This window comes from Tupaia chinensis, unplaced genomic scaffold (assembly GCF_000334495.1).
Source record: "Tupaia chinensis unplaced genomic scaffold, TupChi_1.0 Scaffold000688_1, whole genome shotgun sequence".
Lineage (NCBI taxonomy): Eukaryota > Metazoa > Chordata > Mammalia > Scandentia > Tupaiidae > Tupaia > Tupaia belangeri.
This window is the reverse complement of record NW_006160211.1, coordinates 1,497,345-1,514,522: the sequence shown is the minus strand read 5'-3', so window position 1 is coordinate 1,514,522 and position 17,178 is coordinate 1,497,345. Positions and strand designations below refer to the sequence as shown.

Here is a 17,178-nt window from a genome sequence, read left to right as displayed (position 1 = left end):
GCGTTATGTCTCTATGTCTCTTGCTGTCTGTCTTGCGAGCGCACGCGCCCTATAGCGAAAACCTCTCCCAAAAAAAAAAAAGAAGAAAGAAAGAAATTCTGTGTAAAACTGTTATACTCACTATAGTTGATAAAAAATAGAAGGTTATCTTAATGTCATCCTAAAAAGTAAGACTGAGACAAAGTAAACAAGAGAATTTCTTTGGGCCAGGGTTAGAATGACTAACCAGGCACCACAAAATCCAAGTTAACCCAAATAATGTGTGCTGAGATCTGACAGACCTCTGGATGATTTTAATGCAGAAGTGATAGGTGGGAGGGTGGTGTAGAAAGAAGTCTTGTTTAGCAGTGATTGGCCAAATTCTATGATGGGATGATCTCATAGCAACCTGTCGTCATTTCACTTACTCTTAGGCAAAGTATGGCGATTAGTCTCAGTTACCTGTCGTCATTTCGCTTACTCTTAGGCAAAGTATGGCGATTAGTCTGAAAGGCAAAGGAGGAGTGTATTTGGCAATATGAATATTCATAAAATGAAAAACCCATTGAGTTTAGGTAGCTTCTTGATCTGTTTCAGGTGTACGTTTCTAAGAAGGACACAAGACATGCATAAGTTTTATTTCCTTATAGTGCTAAGGTTGATTGGAATCTCACATTTTCAGGAAAATGGGAGATCTACTTGGGGATCTGTTTCTTTAAGGTTTCAGTTTGGTGATGCAATATTGTAGCATGAGTGACTCCATCTTGGTTTGGTCTTTTGGGAACTAGAACAGGAGCTTAGTCTAAAGCAGGCTCCTGTAATTTTTAATTAACATAATATGGTTACTTATAGTCATGTAACAAGAAATTTTAGAATCCTGTCAGATTACACTTCTAATGCACTTCATTGATTCAGCCCCTCTACCTGCTAACTGAGACTCTTGATTCAAGGAAATATGTTACTGATAGAAATGTGGGGCCAGCCAATGGCATAGTGGTTAAGGTGGCTGGATCCTATATGGGCAACTGTGTGGTCTGAGTCCCAGACTGAGCAGTTTAAGAAACATGCTGGGCACAGTTTCTTATGTGTGTGTCCAAAATCCCCAGAGAAGGGAGAGATGAAGAAGGGCTAGGTAGTGACTGTAGTGGCCGTGCCTCACTAGGGGGTGGGAGAGCAGCTTTCTCTATTTCCCCTGTCTCTCTCTTGCAAGTGCACATGCTCTCTGGCAAATTTTTTAAAAAAGAAATGTTTTATATACTATAAACAGTAGAGAAGTAGAAGAAACTTTAACAACAGGAATTTTGATTTGCGAACAAAGCCTTGGTTTTTAAAGCCTGCTTTATTTTTATGCAATGAATCCTTTGAAGTAGAGGTCACCTAAACTTGGGATTGTATTTGAAACATGGCAGTATTGGTTGTAATTAATCCAAGTCTCTTTAATTGCTGAACCTGACTGTAGGTTATCTTAAAGATTTTTCTACTACTGATTTTGCCTATTTTTCTATCTCAATTTCTATTTTCTGAGGGGCTCCTTAGTAGATTTATCATATCAGATCATAAAGATCATCTAATATTATAAATTAGTAAGTCAAAACCCACAGTGTTTCATTCATCATCCCTTTGATAGAAACTTGATTCTCTGAATACTAATAAAATTGGAATGTTACTCATTTATCCTTAAGTGAATTTGATAAATTCTATTTTTAACCAAACAAATAGAAAGTTTGGTACTAATCAACCATGCAGTGAGATACCCAGAATTGAATCTAAGAATGCCGAATCCGTATCATTAAATCCCTAAATGCCTTCTGAGTTATCAAAGGAAGATAAATTGTGCTTCATTTTCACTTTGGTAATTTATATGTTTTATCCATTTTCCAATTAATCAAGGTCAATACAAAGTCAGCTTTTTATTTATTTCAGTTTATTTCCAGTTTATTTCTTCCACCAAAAACAGGAGAAGCAGCAGGCACCCTCAGCATAGTCCCCATGCTGCAGTGACCCCCACACACACACACTCTGCCCCCAGCCTCAGCCACCCTGGAGCACAGATTACACTGTCATGTATGCACTGACCAGCATTCATGGGGAGGCCCTGCATCATGAACCTGGGATTGTCCCACGTGGGTTCAGCCAAGTGTCACATTATTTCTGTGCTACTGTCTTAAGGTGTCTGGCTTAGGGACCAGCAGATAGTGTAATGGTTATGTCTGTCTGTCTCTCCAGGGAGTGCACACACTCTATAGCAAAAATCTCTCTTTTTAGAGAAAAAAAAAAAAAAGAAAAGAAAGATGTCTCATTTATTTTTTTTTTTATTTTTATTTTTTGGAAGAATTTTTTTACTTACGGTGTGTGCACTCACCAGGGAGAGAGACAGAAATAGTGAGAGAGAAAGTGAGAAATCACCCCCTGAGGGAGATGGCCACACTGCAGTCCCTTCTCCTCCATTCTCCTCCCAGGATCTCAGGCACATATGCACATGTGCCCTGCATGATTTTGAAGCCACTAGGACTGGGTCTGGAACCATGGTCGACCACGTAGGAGTCCAGTGATGTAACTGCTGCACTTCCGCTGGCCTCAAGGTTTCTGGTTTTTTTTAAGGAGTTAGAGGAAGACTTAAAATTTGTTGTCAACTTGATAATTCATAAGTTGGTTTTAGTAGGTAGCAGTGGAGGGACACGTGTAATCTCAAATCATGGTAGTAGACAGATGAGAAAGCAGTGCAAAGAAAGGGTGTATTCCTAGGCATGAAGTTAAAAAACAAATCGACAGAAAGAAAGCAGAATTCTTTATGTATGCTCCCCACCTAGAGTTTGCCACCCTGGACTGCTAGTTCTTGCTCCTGTATACTTTTGTGGCATAGAACCCTTACAGTAAAGTTGTGAACTGCTAAAAATGGTACTTATCATATATTGTGGAATTTGTAAGGGAAAAAATATGGCTAAGTATTTGAGTACCAAGGCATCTAGAGGTCACCTAAACTTGGGATTGTATTTGAAACATGGCAGTATTGGTTGTAATTAATCCAAGTCTCTTTAATTGCTGAACCTGACTGTAGGTTATCTTAAAGATTTTTCTACTACTGATTTTGCCTATTTTTCTATCTCAATTTCTATTTTCTGAGGGGCTCCTTAGTAGATTTATCATATAGATCATCTAATATTATAAATTAGTAAGTCAAAACCCACAGTGTTTCATTCATCATCCCTTTGATAGAAACTTGATTCTCTGAATACTAATAAAATTGGATTTTTACTCATTTATCCTTAAGTGAATTTGATAAATTCTATTTTTAACCAAACAAATAGAAAGTTTGGTACTAATCAACCATGCAGTGAGATACCCAGAATTGAATCTAAGAATGCCGAATCCGTATCATTAAATCCCTAAATGCCTTCTGAGTTATCAAAGGAAGATAAATTGTGCTTCATTTTCACTTTGGTAATTTATATGTTTTATCCATTTTCCAATTAATCAAGGTCAATACAAAGTCAGCTTTTTATTTATTTCAGTTTATTTCCAGTTTATTTCTTCCACCAAAAACAGGAGAAGCAGCAGGCACCCTCAGCATAGTCCCCATGCTGCAGTGACCCCCACACACACACACTCTGCCCCCAGCCTCAGCCACCCTGGAGCACAGATTACACTGTCATGTATGCACTGACCAGCATTCATGGGGAGGCCCTGCATCATGAACCTGGGATTGTCCCACGTGGGTTCAGCCAAGTGTCACATTATTTCTGTGCTACTGTCTTAAGGTGTCTGGCTTAGGGACCAGCAGATAGTGTAATGGTTATGTCTGTCTGTCTCTCCAGGGAGTGCACACACTCTATAGCAAAAATCTCTCTTTTTAGAGAAAAAAAAAAAAAAAAAAAGAAAGTTCACTTATTTATTTTTTTTTTTATTTTTATTTTTTGGAAGAATTTTTTTACTTACGGTGTGTGCACTCACCAGGGAGAGAGACAGAAATAGTGAGAGAGAAAGTGAGAAATCACCCCCTGAGGGAGATGGCCACACTGCAGTCCCTTCTCCTCCATTCTCCTCCCAGGATCTCAGGCACATATGCACATGTGCCCTGCATGATTTTGAAGCCACTAGGACTGGGTCTGGAACCATGGTCGACCACGTAGGAGTCCAGTGATGTAACTGCTGCACTTCCGCTGGCCTCAAGGTTTCTGGTTTTTTTTAAGGAGTTAGAGGAAGACTTAAAATTTGTTGTCAACTTGATAATTCATAAGTTGGTTTTAGTAGGTAGCAGTGGAGGGACACGTGTAATCTCAAATCATGGTAGTAGACAGATGAGAAAGCAGTGCAAAGAAAGGGTGTATTCCTAGGCATGAAGTTAAAAAACAAATCGACAGAAAGAAAGCAGAATTCTTTATGTATGCTCCCCACCTAGAGTTTGCCACCCTGGACTGCTAGTTCTTGCTCCTGTATACTTTTGTGGCATAGAACCCTTACAGTAAAGTTGTGAACTGCTAAAAATGGTACTTATCATATATTGTGGAATTTGTAAGGGAAAAAATATGGCTAAGTATTTGAGTACCAAGGCATCTACTTTTTTTATTTTTTTGGAGAGGTTTTTTTTGCTATAGGGCACATGTGCTCACCAGACAGAGAGAGACCGAGAGACAGAAAGCAAGAAATCACCCCCCCCAGGGGGGATGACCACACCACAATCCCTTCTCCTCCATTCTCCTTTAAGGATCTTGGGCATGCACGCACACGTGCCCAGCGTGAGTTTAAGCCACTGGGTCTGGGACTTGAACCACGGTCGACTACGTGAGAGTTCAGCCACATAGCCATTAGCTAACTGCTGGTCCTGCAAGGCATCTACTTTTAAAGAAGTAATACTTTTTTTAAAAGAATGCAAAAGGGCAGCCCTGTGGTCTATCAGTTAAGGGAGCTGGATCCCATATGGCTACCATGAGTTTAACTTCTAGCCAGATGGCCTGAAAAACATGCCAGATATTTGTGGCACAGGCTCAACAAAGGAATGGAAGAAAAAGATGGCAGTGTGACCATGCTCCACTAGGGAGGAGGAGTTCTCTCTCTCTCTCTTTCTCTCCCCCCTGTCTCTGAGAAGTGCAAATGCCCTCTGGCAATCAATCAATCAATCAATCAAGTAAAATATTCTATGTATATTGTATAAAGAAGAAAATAATAGTAGCAAATTACCACTCTTATCTTTTTTTAATTCTTTTTATTATTTGTATGTATGTATGTATGTATTTAATTTGACCAGAGAGAGAGAGAGGGAAAGTGAGAGAGCGAGCTGCCAGGTCCCTAACTCGAGCTGTGGCCAGCCATGTGGGAGTCCAACACTTTAACCACTGTGATACCTGCTGGCCCCTGTTTTCTGTCTTTTAAAACCTATTAATGGGGGCTAGCAGATGGCGTGGTAGTTAATGTACTGGATTCTCACATGGCCAACCGCAGTTCAAGTCTGAACCTGGTTGCTTGCTTTTAGCACACATGCACTAATAATAATAATAATATATAATTCTTTAAAACCTATTAATGACAGTTTTTCACTAAGTGTGCTTGAATCAAGATCAATAGTTGAGGGCCAACCCCATAGTGCCATTCCCACATAGCCAACCAGGGTTTGGGGTCCAGGCCCCAGTGCTCGAAAAACACATAGGGTACATATGCATGCCCTGTGTCCTGGTGGAATGGAGAAGTTGAGGAAGATTGCAGTATGACTAGGCCCCATTGGAGTGTTCTCGCTCTTGTGTGCACACACCTGCGCACATGCACATGCATGTGTCCACCTGTTACCTCTGGCATTAAAAAAAAAAGATAAATAGTTGAACTTGATGAAGAATGTTCTTTGCTATCCAGGTAAAATTCACATACAAGGTGCATTTGTATCGGCAGATATGCATTTCTAGTATTGACTTGTTCTTTGTGTTTCTTTTTAAGAATTTGTAAAAATTGTAAATTTACAAGGAAAACTAAAATCAAGTAAGAAACTGGCCTCGGAACTAAGTTTTGATTTTCGTATTGAATCTGTGGGTAAGTCTCTCTCTGTTTTTTTTTTTTTTTAAGTTAATGAATTTGGAATACTTAGTTTTTTGTTTTTATTACATCTATATTTAGGTTTTCTAGACCAGCATTGTCTCAAGGAAGTTTCTGTGATGATAGACATATTCCTGGTCTATGCTCTTACACACAGTAGCCATTAAATACATGTGGATAGGGCCAGCAGGTGACGTGGTGGTTAAGGTGCTAGACTTCCGTATGGCTAACTACGGTTTGAGTCTTGGACCTGGTGGCTTGCTTTCTCACTTTCCCTTTCTCTCTCTCTCTCCCTCTCTGGTCAAATTAAATTGATAATAACAATGATGAATAAAATTAAATAAGATAGTTCTTTAAAAAAATAAATACATGTGGGTTGGGACCAGAAGATGGCATAATGGTTACATTGGTGGGGTCCCACATAGTTGACCCCAGTTCCAGTCCCAGATCTAGCTGCTTAAAACTCACACCAGGCGCATGTGTGTGCATGTGCCCAAAATCCCAAGGGGAGAATTGAGAAGGGGTTGCAGCACCTCTGGGGGATGATTTCTTGCTTTCTGTCTCTCTATTTCTCTGGTAAGTACACATACCCTATAGCAAAAATCTCTCTTAAAAAAAAAAAAAAAGTGGACATTAAGTATCTGAAACTTGACTAAGGCTACATTTAAATTTTTTAAATTCTAATTAATTTACATTTTAATGTAAGTTTGCTACATTGGACAGTGCATGTCTAGACCATAAAATTATTATTATTGTTTCCTAAATATTTAAAGCTTGTAATCTTTTTAAAATTTTTTCATTATTCCCTGCATCAAGTAATTTTTACTTCTCCCTATTCTTTCCAAATTATGGCGGTATTTGTGTGATGTGATAGCTGTGTTAAATATGCTGTTGTTCTTTGCTATGTAAGATTCTGGTTAGAGTGTGTTGACATTACTGCTTTCAAGTCTTTTTACATATTAATGGTTGTGGGAACAGGACTTGGAAACTAAAATATCATTTAATTTGCTTGACCATGAGTGTTTTATTCCATAATACTTACTGGTTTTATTATTTTAAAAATTGTTTGTCTCTTTTTAGAATGTTTTCAGTTTACTTTTCAATATCTTTAAGTTTCAGAACTGAAGCTTTGGTCTATATAACATCTTACAGAAAAATATTTTGCTTATGATTGGGAAATTTTATTTATTAAAAAATACTGGTTATGGGACCAGCAGTTAGCATAATGATTATGTTGCTCGACTCCCATGTAGTCGACCACGGTTCGCGTCCTGGACCCAGTGGCTTAAAACTCACGCCGCGTGCATATGCGTGTGTGCCCAAGATCCCGAGAGGAGAATGGAGGAGAAGGGATTGCAGCGTGACCATCCCCCCTGGGGGGTGATTTCTCGCTTTCTGTCTCTCTGTCTCTCTCTCTCTGTCTGGTGAGTGCACACGTCCTATAGCAAAAACCTCTCCAAAAAAAAAATATACTGGTTATTACATGCTTATCACTAAGATTTAATTTGTTAATTATTTAATTTTATGTATTATTACTAGTTTTGACTGGAGAGAGAAAGTGAGAAAGCAGTCTGCCAGGTCTAGGACTTGGACCACAGTCAGCCATGTGGGAGTCTAGTACTTTAACCACCATGCCACCTACTGGCCCCAAGATTTAATATTCTTGAGGGAGTTGTTGACATGGATTCTTAGTTTCTTTTCATTTTAGTTGAAACACACTGCTAATTTAATTTTTTCACATGTGCCAATATATTTATAGAATTTTAATTGTTACACAAAAGCTTTTTCTTCCTAAGCTTCCATCTTTTTTTTGCCAATGAACCTTGGAATAATTACAAGGATCCTTCTGGATAAACATGTCCCTTTAAATCACCTAATAAGACCAGTAACCAGATATTTTACTTGTCACAGTTAGTAAAATATGTGATTTGTTGTCATCAAATATTTTTATTTTTATTGAATTAAATTATGTTCCCAGAACTTAAATTAACTTTTTATAGAGTTGATAGCCTTATAAGAAATATAAAGAATTTTATATTACTTTCCTTCAATCACCTTTTAAATGTTTCTCTAGTTCTATTTAATTATCTGTAATACTTGCATTAAAATAGGTAAATACTAAGAATTCTATGTATGAATTGACATAAATCATAAATTTTCAATGTGTGGTTAATTTGGATTGTGGGGCAGGTTTGTTCTCAAAAATTAATTTTGTAATGAGGAAAATGTGAACACACAAAAAAAAGATGGTTGCTTTGTAGCTACTTTTAAATATATGACAGTATTTAAATAACCTTTTTTTTTTTGGAGAAGTTTTTGCTATAGGGCGCGTGCACTCACCAGACAGACAGACAGAGACATAGAGACAGAAAGCAAGAAATCACCCCCCACGGGGGATGGTCACGCCACAATCCCTTCTCCTCCATTCTCTTCTCGGGATCTTGGGCACGCACACACACGCGCCCCGCGTGAGTTTTAAGCCACCGGGTCCGGGACGCGAACCACGGTAGACTACGTGGGAGTCCAGTGACATAGCCATTATGCTAACTGCTGGTCCCCATAACCATGTTTTTAATCCAAAAACTCAATTATATGTGTTTTTAATATTTTATTCACTTTTGACAAAGTAATATAGCATATGAAAGAAAAATTAATGTACCAATACCTAGCTTGTCATAAGTTAGCCAGTGTTTAAGTGAATGCATGTTTTTATTTAAGTGAATGCCTGTTTTATTTTATATTATTTGTGTGTATGTGTAAGTGTATGTGTGCATATATATATATGCCTGTTTTATTTTATATTATTTGTGTGTATGTGTAAGTGTATGTGTGCATATATATATGCACACATACACACACACACACACACACACACATGTAAAATCTTTGGAAACTTGCATAACCCTGCCTCAATAAATTATTTGAGCTTAGCCATGTCCTAGCCACAAAAATGTGGAGAAATAATGTCTAGACAGTGGAATTTTGTACTAGGCCTTTGAATAGCCTTACGTTATTATTTATTAAAGACATTAAGGGAAGTTTATAGTGAAATTTTCTGGGCCTCATTTTAGTTTCAGTTCTCTCTTGTCTGTTTTAGTATGCCTCCAAGACAGTGTGCTGGCTTTCTGGAAGCATGGGATGCAGGGTAAGAGCTTCAAGTCAGATGAGGTAAGGCGTCTCAGATTGCCTTCACATTTCCCACTAGGATTTTAAATGTGGAGACGTTCATTTTATGCATTTTATCTCTGAATCTACATTACTATATTTAGTGCCTTTAGTGCTGTGAACCAGTAGACCAAAAGAGCCAGTCTCTTCCCTTCATAAAAAATTACACAATTTCATTCTTCTAATTTGTAATTTGTAAATGTGGTTGCTAAGCTTGCTTAAACCTTTCTAAGTGTAATAAGTGTTTTCCGTAATCTACTAATGGGTAGCATCTTTGTTGACATCATGTTTAAAAGCATTAATTAGTATGTATTAGATCACAGGACTGAGGAGAATCTAAGAAAATTAACTATTTAGTAAATATTAAGTACCAATATTGTGTTCAAGACAGTATTACATTGTCTTATAATATTATGTCCTAATTACAAACCTCTTAGAGGATTCATTGACTTAGAGAACATTCTCTACATATCTATTGAGAGAGGGAAGAAAATTTTAATAAGTCAAGTAAACAATCTTTTGTCACTTTAACAATCATGATTCTAGAGACAAAGAATACTCAAACAAGACAATGTGTTAATAAAGGTTTTTATGTCCCTAGTGTTGTTTTAGTTTGGATTCTTTAAGAAGCAAATCTAAGATGCAGATCACTTATTTGGGAATACTTTCTTTTGGGTTATCAGGAAATTCATGATCCATTTTTGCATAGAAAAAAGTCATGACTTTCCCGACAACGTAATAGAAAACAAGTGATAGGATGAGGAATGCAAAGTGGAAAGAGACCAGAAACCCATACAGAGCACATTAATAAACTAGTTTCCTCTAACGGTAACCTGGGTTTAATCTGGTGTGAACCCTGAGGAATGGTGTAGAATGAGCCTCAGGACTGACTTGTTTGCAGGAGGCTACAGCGTTTATGCACCAACTCCTGCCCCCTGTTGGTTAAGAGTTGTCCCTGGAGGCACAGATGCCTCACACTGAGCACCTTCGGCTGCTCTGGAGAAAACAGAGCAGAGAAGCTCTGTAGCATGCCCTGATGTGAGACTGCCCACCTCAGCTGTGCTGAAATCTGACGGGCCACAAGGTGCCTCTTCAAGCAACTGCACTGTGATATAAGGAAAGAAGAGCAGGGAGAGGATCTCGGGTCTGCCGGTTCTACCAGCTATATGACTGAACAAGTTTCTTAACCTCTCTGAGCCTTACTTTCCTCCTCAATGAGAAGTACAGTGCACTTCACAAAGAGTACTTCTAAGGAAAGTCTGACCCATACCAGATGGCCCATAAATGCTGGTTCATTTCTTTTTTTTTCAAATTTCCCCGAAAGGGGAATTTTATTGATTACTTTGTTCTCTTACAAACAGACCCAACTGTAATCAAATGAGGTGAACATTCACCTCAAAATTTTGTCATCTTCATAATAGAAAAGATGAGGCTTAGAACTGGATCACGTGATCCTTTTTCTTTTTATCTCCTCTCAGTTCAAAATGCTTACATCTCTTGATAGCCAGCATTCTCTTAGATCTGCAGTTGGGCTCAACACATTCAAGCCTCAGCACAATCTTCTTTGTAGTTTTTGCCTTTTTCAGGAAAATAGGCTTAGTCTGTCCACCATAGCCACTCTGCTTCCTGTCATAACATCGCTTTCCCTGAGCACACAGAGAATCCTTGCCCTTTTTGTACTGTGTCACTTTATGAGGTTGGTGCTTGTCACACTTCTTACAGAAGGTCCGGCGGGTTTTAGGGACGTTCACCATGCTTGCAGGTCTGCTATCTGCACAAAAAGATGATGGCCGGAACCGGAAGTTTTCAGTACTGGTTCATTTCTAATAGGCAGTCAGAAAAACTTATTGAAATTTACTTACTTCGAGGAATTGAGTCTATAAAAATTATTCATTCTGTCTAGTGATTGTTCTCTCTCTCACTGATTTTTTAAAATTATTATTTAAGCAACATGAGGACTAAGATATTACTGATAGTTTTTTTGTTGTTGTTTTTTGTTTGTTTGTTTGTTTTCTATAGGTTACACAGGAGATTTCAGATGAAACAAGAGTTTTCCGCTTACTAGGATCAGACAGGTAACAGTTTGGTCACATTCATTTAATTACCAAAGAAGTTCAAGGATTGTGCTCTTAATTCTTACTGTCAGCCTGTAGTTGCATTTCAACTCTTTGAGGGCTCATTGATGTAGAGGAAGTTCTCTACATCCTTATTGAGAGAGTTTGTAGTAAGTCAGCTAAACAATCTTCTGACAATGTGAGGATCATGATTTAGAGACAAGTATACTCAAACAAAGCAAAATGTGTTAATATAGATTGTTGTGTTCCAAGTTCTATGACAGGTTATTTCAGGCCTCTTTATTTTCAGCATTTCTTCCTGGTGTGTTGCCTTCTGTTAACCATTAAGAATCGGCACCTCCTGATAGTTGCATTTATACGGTTTCTGAGGGCAGTCTAAGTTAGAATTTTGTGATCTCTATGTGATAAAAATGAAAAACAATTTCAAAAAAGGTGCCATCTTACAAAAAAACTCAGCAGCTTATATTCTCCAAAGTCTTTTTTGTCTGCCTCTATAATTAGTAAAACATCCGTCCCTCCTATTTTTCCAACAAAAGTTGTTACTGCAGCAAAATTGGCTATAGCCAATATACTTCTGAGACAAGAATGAAGGACCTCTGGTGTTAAAGTTCATACAGTCTCTGTGAGCCAGCAGGTAGTGTGATGGTTAAGGTACTGGATTCTCACATGATTTGAATCCCTGAACTGGCAGCTTGAAAATCACAACAGATAAATAGATAGATAACTTTTTTTTAAGTTCACACAATATTTGCTTAAATATTGCACACTTGTGGAAGAGAGATGGGGAATGATTTATAATGCCATTAAAAATTCTGAAGTGAGGGACCAGAAGATGGCATAGTGGTTACACTGGATTCCCACGTAGTTGACTGTGGTTCGAGTCCCAGACCTGGCTGCTTAAAACTCATTAGGCACATGTCTATGCATGCCCAAAATCCTAAGAGAAGAATAGAGGGGAAGGGATTGTGGCATGGCCATCCTGCCCAGGGGTAGTTTCTCACATTCTGTCTCTGTCTGTCTGGTGGGTGCATATGCTCTAGCAAAAATCTCTCTAAAGACAAAAAAAAATTCTGAAGTGAGTTTTATAAGGAGAGAGGGGTTTTTTGTTGTTGTTGTTGTTCTTTGAAAAATGACAATTACCTATTAGTAGAAAAGACAGGCCCACAAAACATATCAGCTTAGTAACTGGTCTAGCAGAAATGAGAGTTTATGAATGAGTGTGAGAATTTAAGGAGCACCTAGTAATGACTCTGGAATTACAATGGAGGCTCTGCCTCTGATGAAAGGCTGACATGGTAATCCTGCCACAGAAAGCACTTTAATGAGATACACTGCTCGATGCAGTGGGTTGGTATCAGAAGCCATTTCTGCCTTCTCCCTCCAGAATTTTCTCCATCCACGCTTCCCTTCTTCCTAGCTTTGTACAAAGGGTTTTTTCTTTTTTTAGAATTATTTAATTGTATGTATTATTATTTTATTATTATTATTATTATATAAGGCTTGTGCACTAGAGAGAGACAAAAGTGAGAAAGCAAGCCACCAGGTCCAGGATTTGAACCCAATTTTGGAACAAGTCATTTAGGAATTGCTGGGCACAAGACAGATCCAAGTACCAGATAGGTCTCAGCATGGATGGTCCAACATTAATTAGAAGACACCTGTATTTTTATATAGCCAATGAGATAAATCAGTGGACCCAGCCACATTTGGTAGTGCCAATGAGGAGAGAATATCCAGTGAACCCAGCCAATATGACCTAAATTAAAAACATCACAGAATGTAACTGCCAGGGCCTTCTGAGCCTTTTTTTTTTTTTTAAGAATTATTTTGATTAATTTATTTTAATTGACCAGAGAGAAACAGAATGGGAGAGAGGGGGAGTAATAAAGCAGGCTGCCAGGTCCAGGACTCGAACCATGGTCAGCCATGTGGGAGTCCAGCGCCCTTAACCAACACGCTACCTGCCAGCCCTGGATTTCATAGAATCTTAAGAAACTTCTCAAAAGTTCTATGTTCAGATAGGTTTGAAAAAGCCAGTACCTACTCTTCGAAGGTCATAATTCACATAAAAATATAGTAAACATTCAAAGAAATCCTGCAATACATAAATCTACTTCCTTTTACCATGAAATTCTTTTGTATGTATGTTTAAAACTTGTAAGCCACCAGGTCCAGGACATGAACTGCAGTTGGCCATGTGGGAGTCCAGTGCCTTAACCATGACACCACCCACTGGCCCCCATGTACAAAGGGTCTTTAAAAAGTTAGAGAAAAGGGCCAGAAAGTAGTGTGGCGGTTAAGATGCTGGACTCCACATACCAACTGTGGTTCGAGTCTCAGACCTGGCAGCTTGCTTTTTTAACTCTCTCTGTGGACAACTTAAATAATAATAATAATAATAATAAATAAAATTATTTTTTTTTAAATTAGAGAAAATGTGTATTTAAAAGAACTGTGTATGAACTTCAGGGTTTTTTGGCACCAAAATGAACTCGTGTTGTGTAGGGGCCGGACAGTGGCACAACAAAATGTGATTCCCTTAAGAAGGTTCAAGTCCCGAGACTTCCCTGTTTATGCCAGCACATGCTTGCCCGTAATCTGGAGCTGACTAAAGGCTAGGGGGTGGATCATAGCATCAGGACCCTACTGGGGGTGGTGTCTCTGTCTCTCTCTGTCTAATTCTTCTCTCCTTCCCTTTCCCTCTCTCCCTCTCTCTTCTCTCTGTCTCTCTTCCTCATGAGATAATTAACTGTTTTATACTTTAATTACATTTTTCCACAGACTTTTAAAAGTCCTTTTAGTATATCAAAACATTAACAGTGGTTAACTCCGGGGTAGCAAAATTATAGGTAATTTTATTTTTCCCTTCAACTTTTCTGTGATGCACAATATAAAGTATATATTATTCTTTTAATATTTTTATTATGGGAGTAATAATATGCTAATTGTAAAAAAATATAATATAAACTATGTATTCAATTTCTATTTACTCTCTAGGCTTCTTTCTCTGCAGGGTATATTATGATTTATTTTGTTTTCAAATCCCTCATTGATTTCTTTTTTTTTTTTTTTTTTTTTTTTAACTTCCATCATCTTATTATTGTTCCAAGGACAAGAGATAGTGAACCCATTTTATGCTTTTTTCTAATCATTTATTTTCAAAACTTGAATAACAGGTTGGATGAGCGTCTCTTAGAGTCCCTTTTTATGCCTTAGCCCTTCTTCCATCGTCTTCCTGCTAGTCTAAATTCCTAAAGCATGACTATACCCTTTGTTGGTATAAAGGATAGCAAAATTAGTTTTTGTTAGAATAAGATAATGAGACTGTCTCAGTGTCTTCAGTGTTTTATATTCATCAAGTCCATCTGTGATCTTTATGTAATCTTATGAGAATGTGGACGAGGACATCCTCTCCTGATTTGATAGTAGTGTTTGAAGCATATATATTTTTACCTTAAACAGGCCTTTTGCTTTGTTTAATTGCAGAGTTGTCGTTTTGGAAAGTAGGCCAACAGAAAATCCGACTGCACACAGCAATCTCTACATCTTGGCCGGACATGAAAATAGTTACTAAGCAGCAGAAGCGGATCGCAAATGACAGGAAAATGAGAATATTCCACTGAAAACAGAAACATTTTAAGGAAATTCAATACAAACTGCACTAGGAGTTGCTTTAATTGTTATGGGTTTTATCTCAAATGATCTGTACTTTAAGGTAGAATACAATATTTTCTGTAGCTGGAAACAGCTAGTCTATCTCTTGCCACTGTGTGGTGGTTATATCAAGTTTGCTTAATAAAAGCTATGAGACGAATAGTCCTCTAGTTCCAGGAAACAGTCTTTTTAAAAAAAAATAATAATAATGTTTGTAACAAGGGTGCCATGGTATTTTTAGATGACTCATGTGATTATCTTAAGAGAATGACCATTTTATCATTTTGTACCATGTCTTAATCCTTCTTAATGAACATAATTTGATAAAGAAATTATCAAACAAGCCTTTCACTTTTATATTGGCCATTCTGTATGTTTTTGTAAAATAGACTATTTAATCCTTATTTATTAATCTCTTGCTGGAGTGGTGTAATGTATCTAACTTTTAGCAAAGGAGGGTTGCAGAGCAGCTTAAATTTTTTTATAATGTATAAAAATTTTGTTTACCTTTTAAGCATAGTTCTTTGAGGGGTTACAGGCAGTGCATTTAGGGGCTCAGCACATACATGCAGTTTTATTTATCAAAAACATTTTGTAATGCAATTTCAGGCAGAATTGCCTAAAAGGGAGTTTTGTGTTTTCATCTACAGATAGTTGGAAGGGGGCAAACAGAAGATACTGATAATGGTTGAAATATCCTTAGAAGGAGTATGTATGTCTAGGTATGACTACGATGTGTGTGTATTCTTGACAAGCAGTATAATATACCTGTGATTTTTTTACATTAGGGATAATGCATAAGAAATTAATCTCCGTATATATTATCATCCCTAATGTGGGGGGAGGGGGGAATATTTAACTGCCCATAATATGTATTTTACTTATACAGAGGGGAAACTGTAAAGCAATTATAATCTTGGGTTTTTCACATATGCAGGTATTCATTTTGAGTAGGCTTAAGAGAAAAAAAAAAAGATCTTTAAGAGAAATTGAATTCCTGGTGGGATAGTAGAAATTTAAGTATTATAAGAACCAGTATTCTAAAAATAAGAACGAATAGGGCCATTTTTGGGTTTGCGTTACTTTTCTGTTGTTAGTATTCAATATTAAAGTGTTACATTGGTACCTGTTGTCTTAATGCATTGAGATGATGAACAGAGGGTAGGGAACTATAGAATTATTCTGACCAATTACTTGAGAGGAAAACAGTGTAACTATCTCATTCAATTTTTAGCAATCCTGTAGAATACGTATTATCATCAACTTAATTTTTCAGATGAATATAAAGGTTCAGCAAGGTTAAGAGACTTATCCAATTCACACAGCAAGTTAGTGGTTGAGCCAGACCATGAGTCTCTGACTCTGTTCTTTTCACTATGCAATATGCAAACAATAAAATGTTTTACAAATGAAATAAAACGTGTTTGTCTTTAAGAATGCACAAGTGGTATGATTTTGGTAAGTGTGTGGCTCTTTATTTTAGATAGGTAAAATGGGTCCTCTAAACTTTGGGATACTGGGTAAGAGATGGTGGGAAATAGGCCCAGCAGATAGCATAATAGTTACGTCGCTAGACTCCCACATAGTTGACGGCGGTTTGAGTCCTGGACCCAGCAGCTTAAACCTACTACTGGACACGTGTGCCCAAAATCCCAAAAGAAGAATGGAGAAGGGATTGAGGCATGGCTGTCCTCCTTGGGAGGGGATTTCTCACTTTCTCTGTCCCTCTGGTGAGCACACATGTCCTATAGCAAAAAAAAAATCTATTTAAAAAAAAAAAAAAAGATGGTGGGGGATTATCCTTAAGACAGAACATTTACATGATTGATAGGAAGACCAACATCTCCTCTCCTCACTGTATCCTGACAGCCAGATCTCCGTCCTAACAAAATATCGTCTTATCTGTGAAATTTGGGTGAAAACCTCCAAGTAAAATCCTGATGTCAGGAGTGTCCTGGCTAAGTGGCCAAGCCAAATAGCACCACAGTGAGAATCAGAGTTGGCATCCCCACTTCCCTATACAGCCAGTGCTTGCAGTTAGTCTTTTAGTCCTGTGCTATTCAAATGAGTAAAAATCAGGAATTATAGGAAATCTGAGCAAATAACCAAGAATTACAAGAAATGTAAGGAAAGCCTCCATATGAAAGAAAGAAAATAGGAAAAATAGTACTTAAAGGGAACAAACTACATCCCTATTGTAAAATGAGCAAAAGACCTGCATATTTCTCAGAAGAAGATATGCAGATAGTCAATAGGTATATGAAAAAGCCCCAACCTCTCTAAT

At 37.7% G+C, this 17,178-nt stretch overlaps 1 protein-coding gene across 2 annotated transcripts in view; it reads left to right on the top strand.

Moving 5' to 3' along the window:
• Positions 1-16,326, top strand: part of MAP4K5 (mitogen-activated protein kinase kinase kinase kinase 5) — a 127,940-nt gene extending 111,614 nt beyond the window's left edge. For both annotated transcript variants that reach the window (XM_006160516.3, XM_014592427.2), the window contains exons 29-32: positions 5,905-5,997; positions 9,098-9,168; positions 11,185-11,240; positions 14,727-16,326. In XM_006160516.3, the coding sequence (XP_006160578.1) occupies positions 5,905-5,997; positions 9,098-9,168; positions 11,185-11,240; positions 14,727-14,814 (308 nt within the window). In that variant the 3' untranslated portion in view covers positions 14,815-16,326. The remainder of the gene's footprint in view (positions 1-5,904; positions 5,998-9,097; positions 9,169-11,184; positions 11,241-14,726) is intronic.
• Positions 16,327-17,178: the final 852 nt, after the last annotated feature.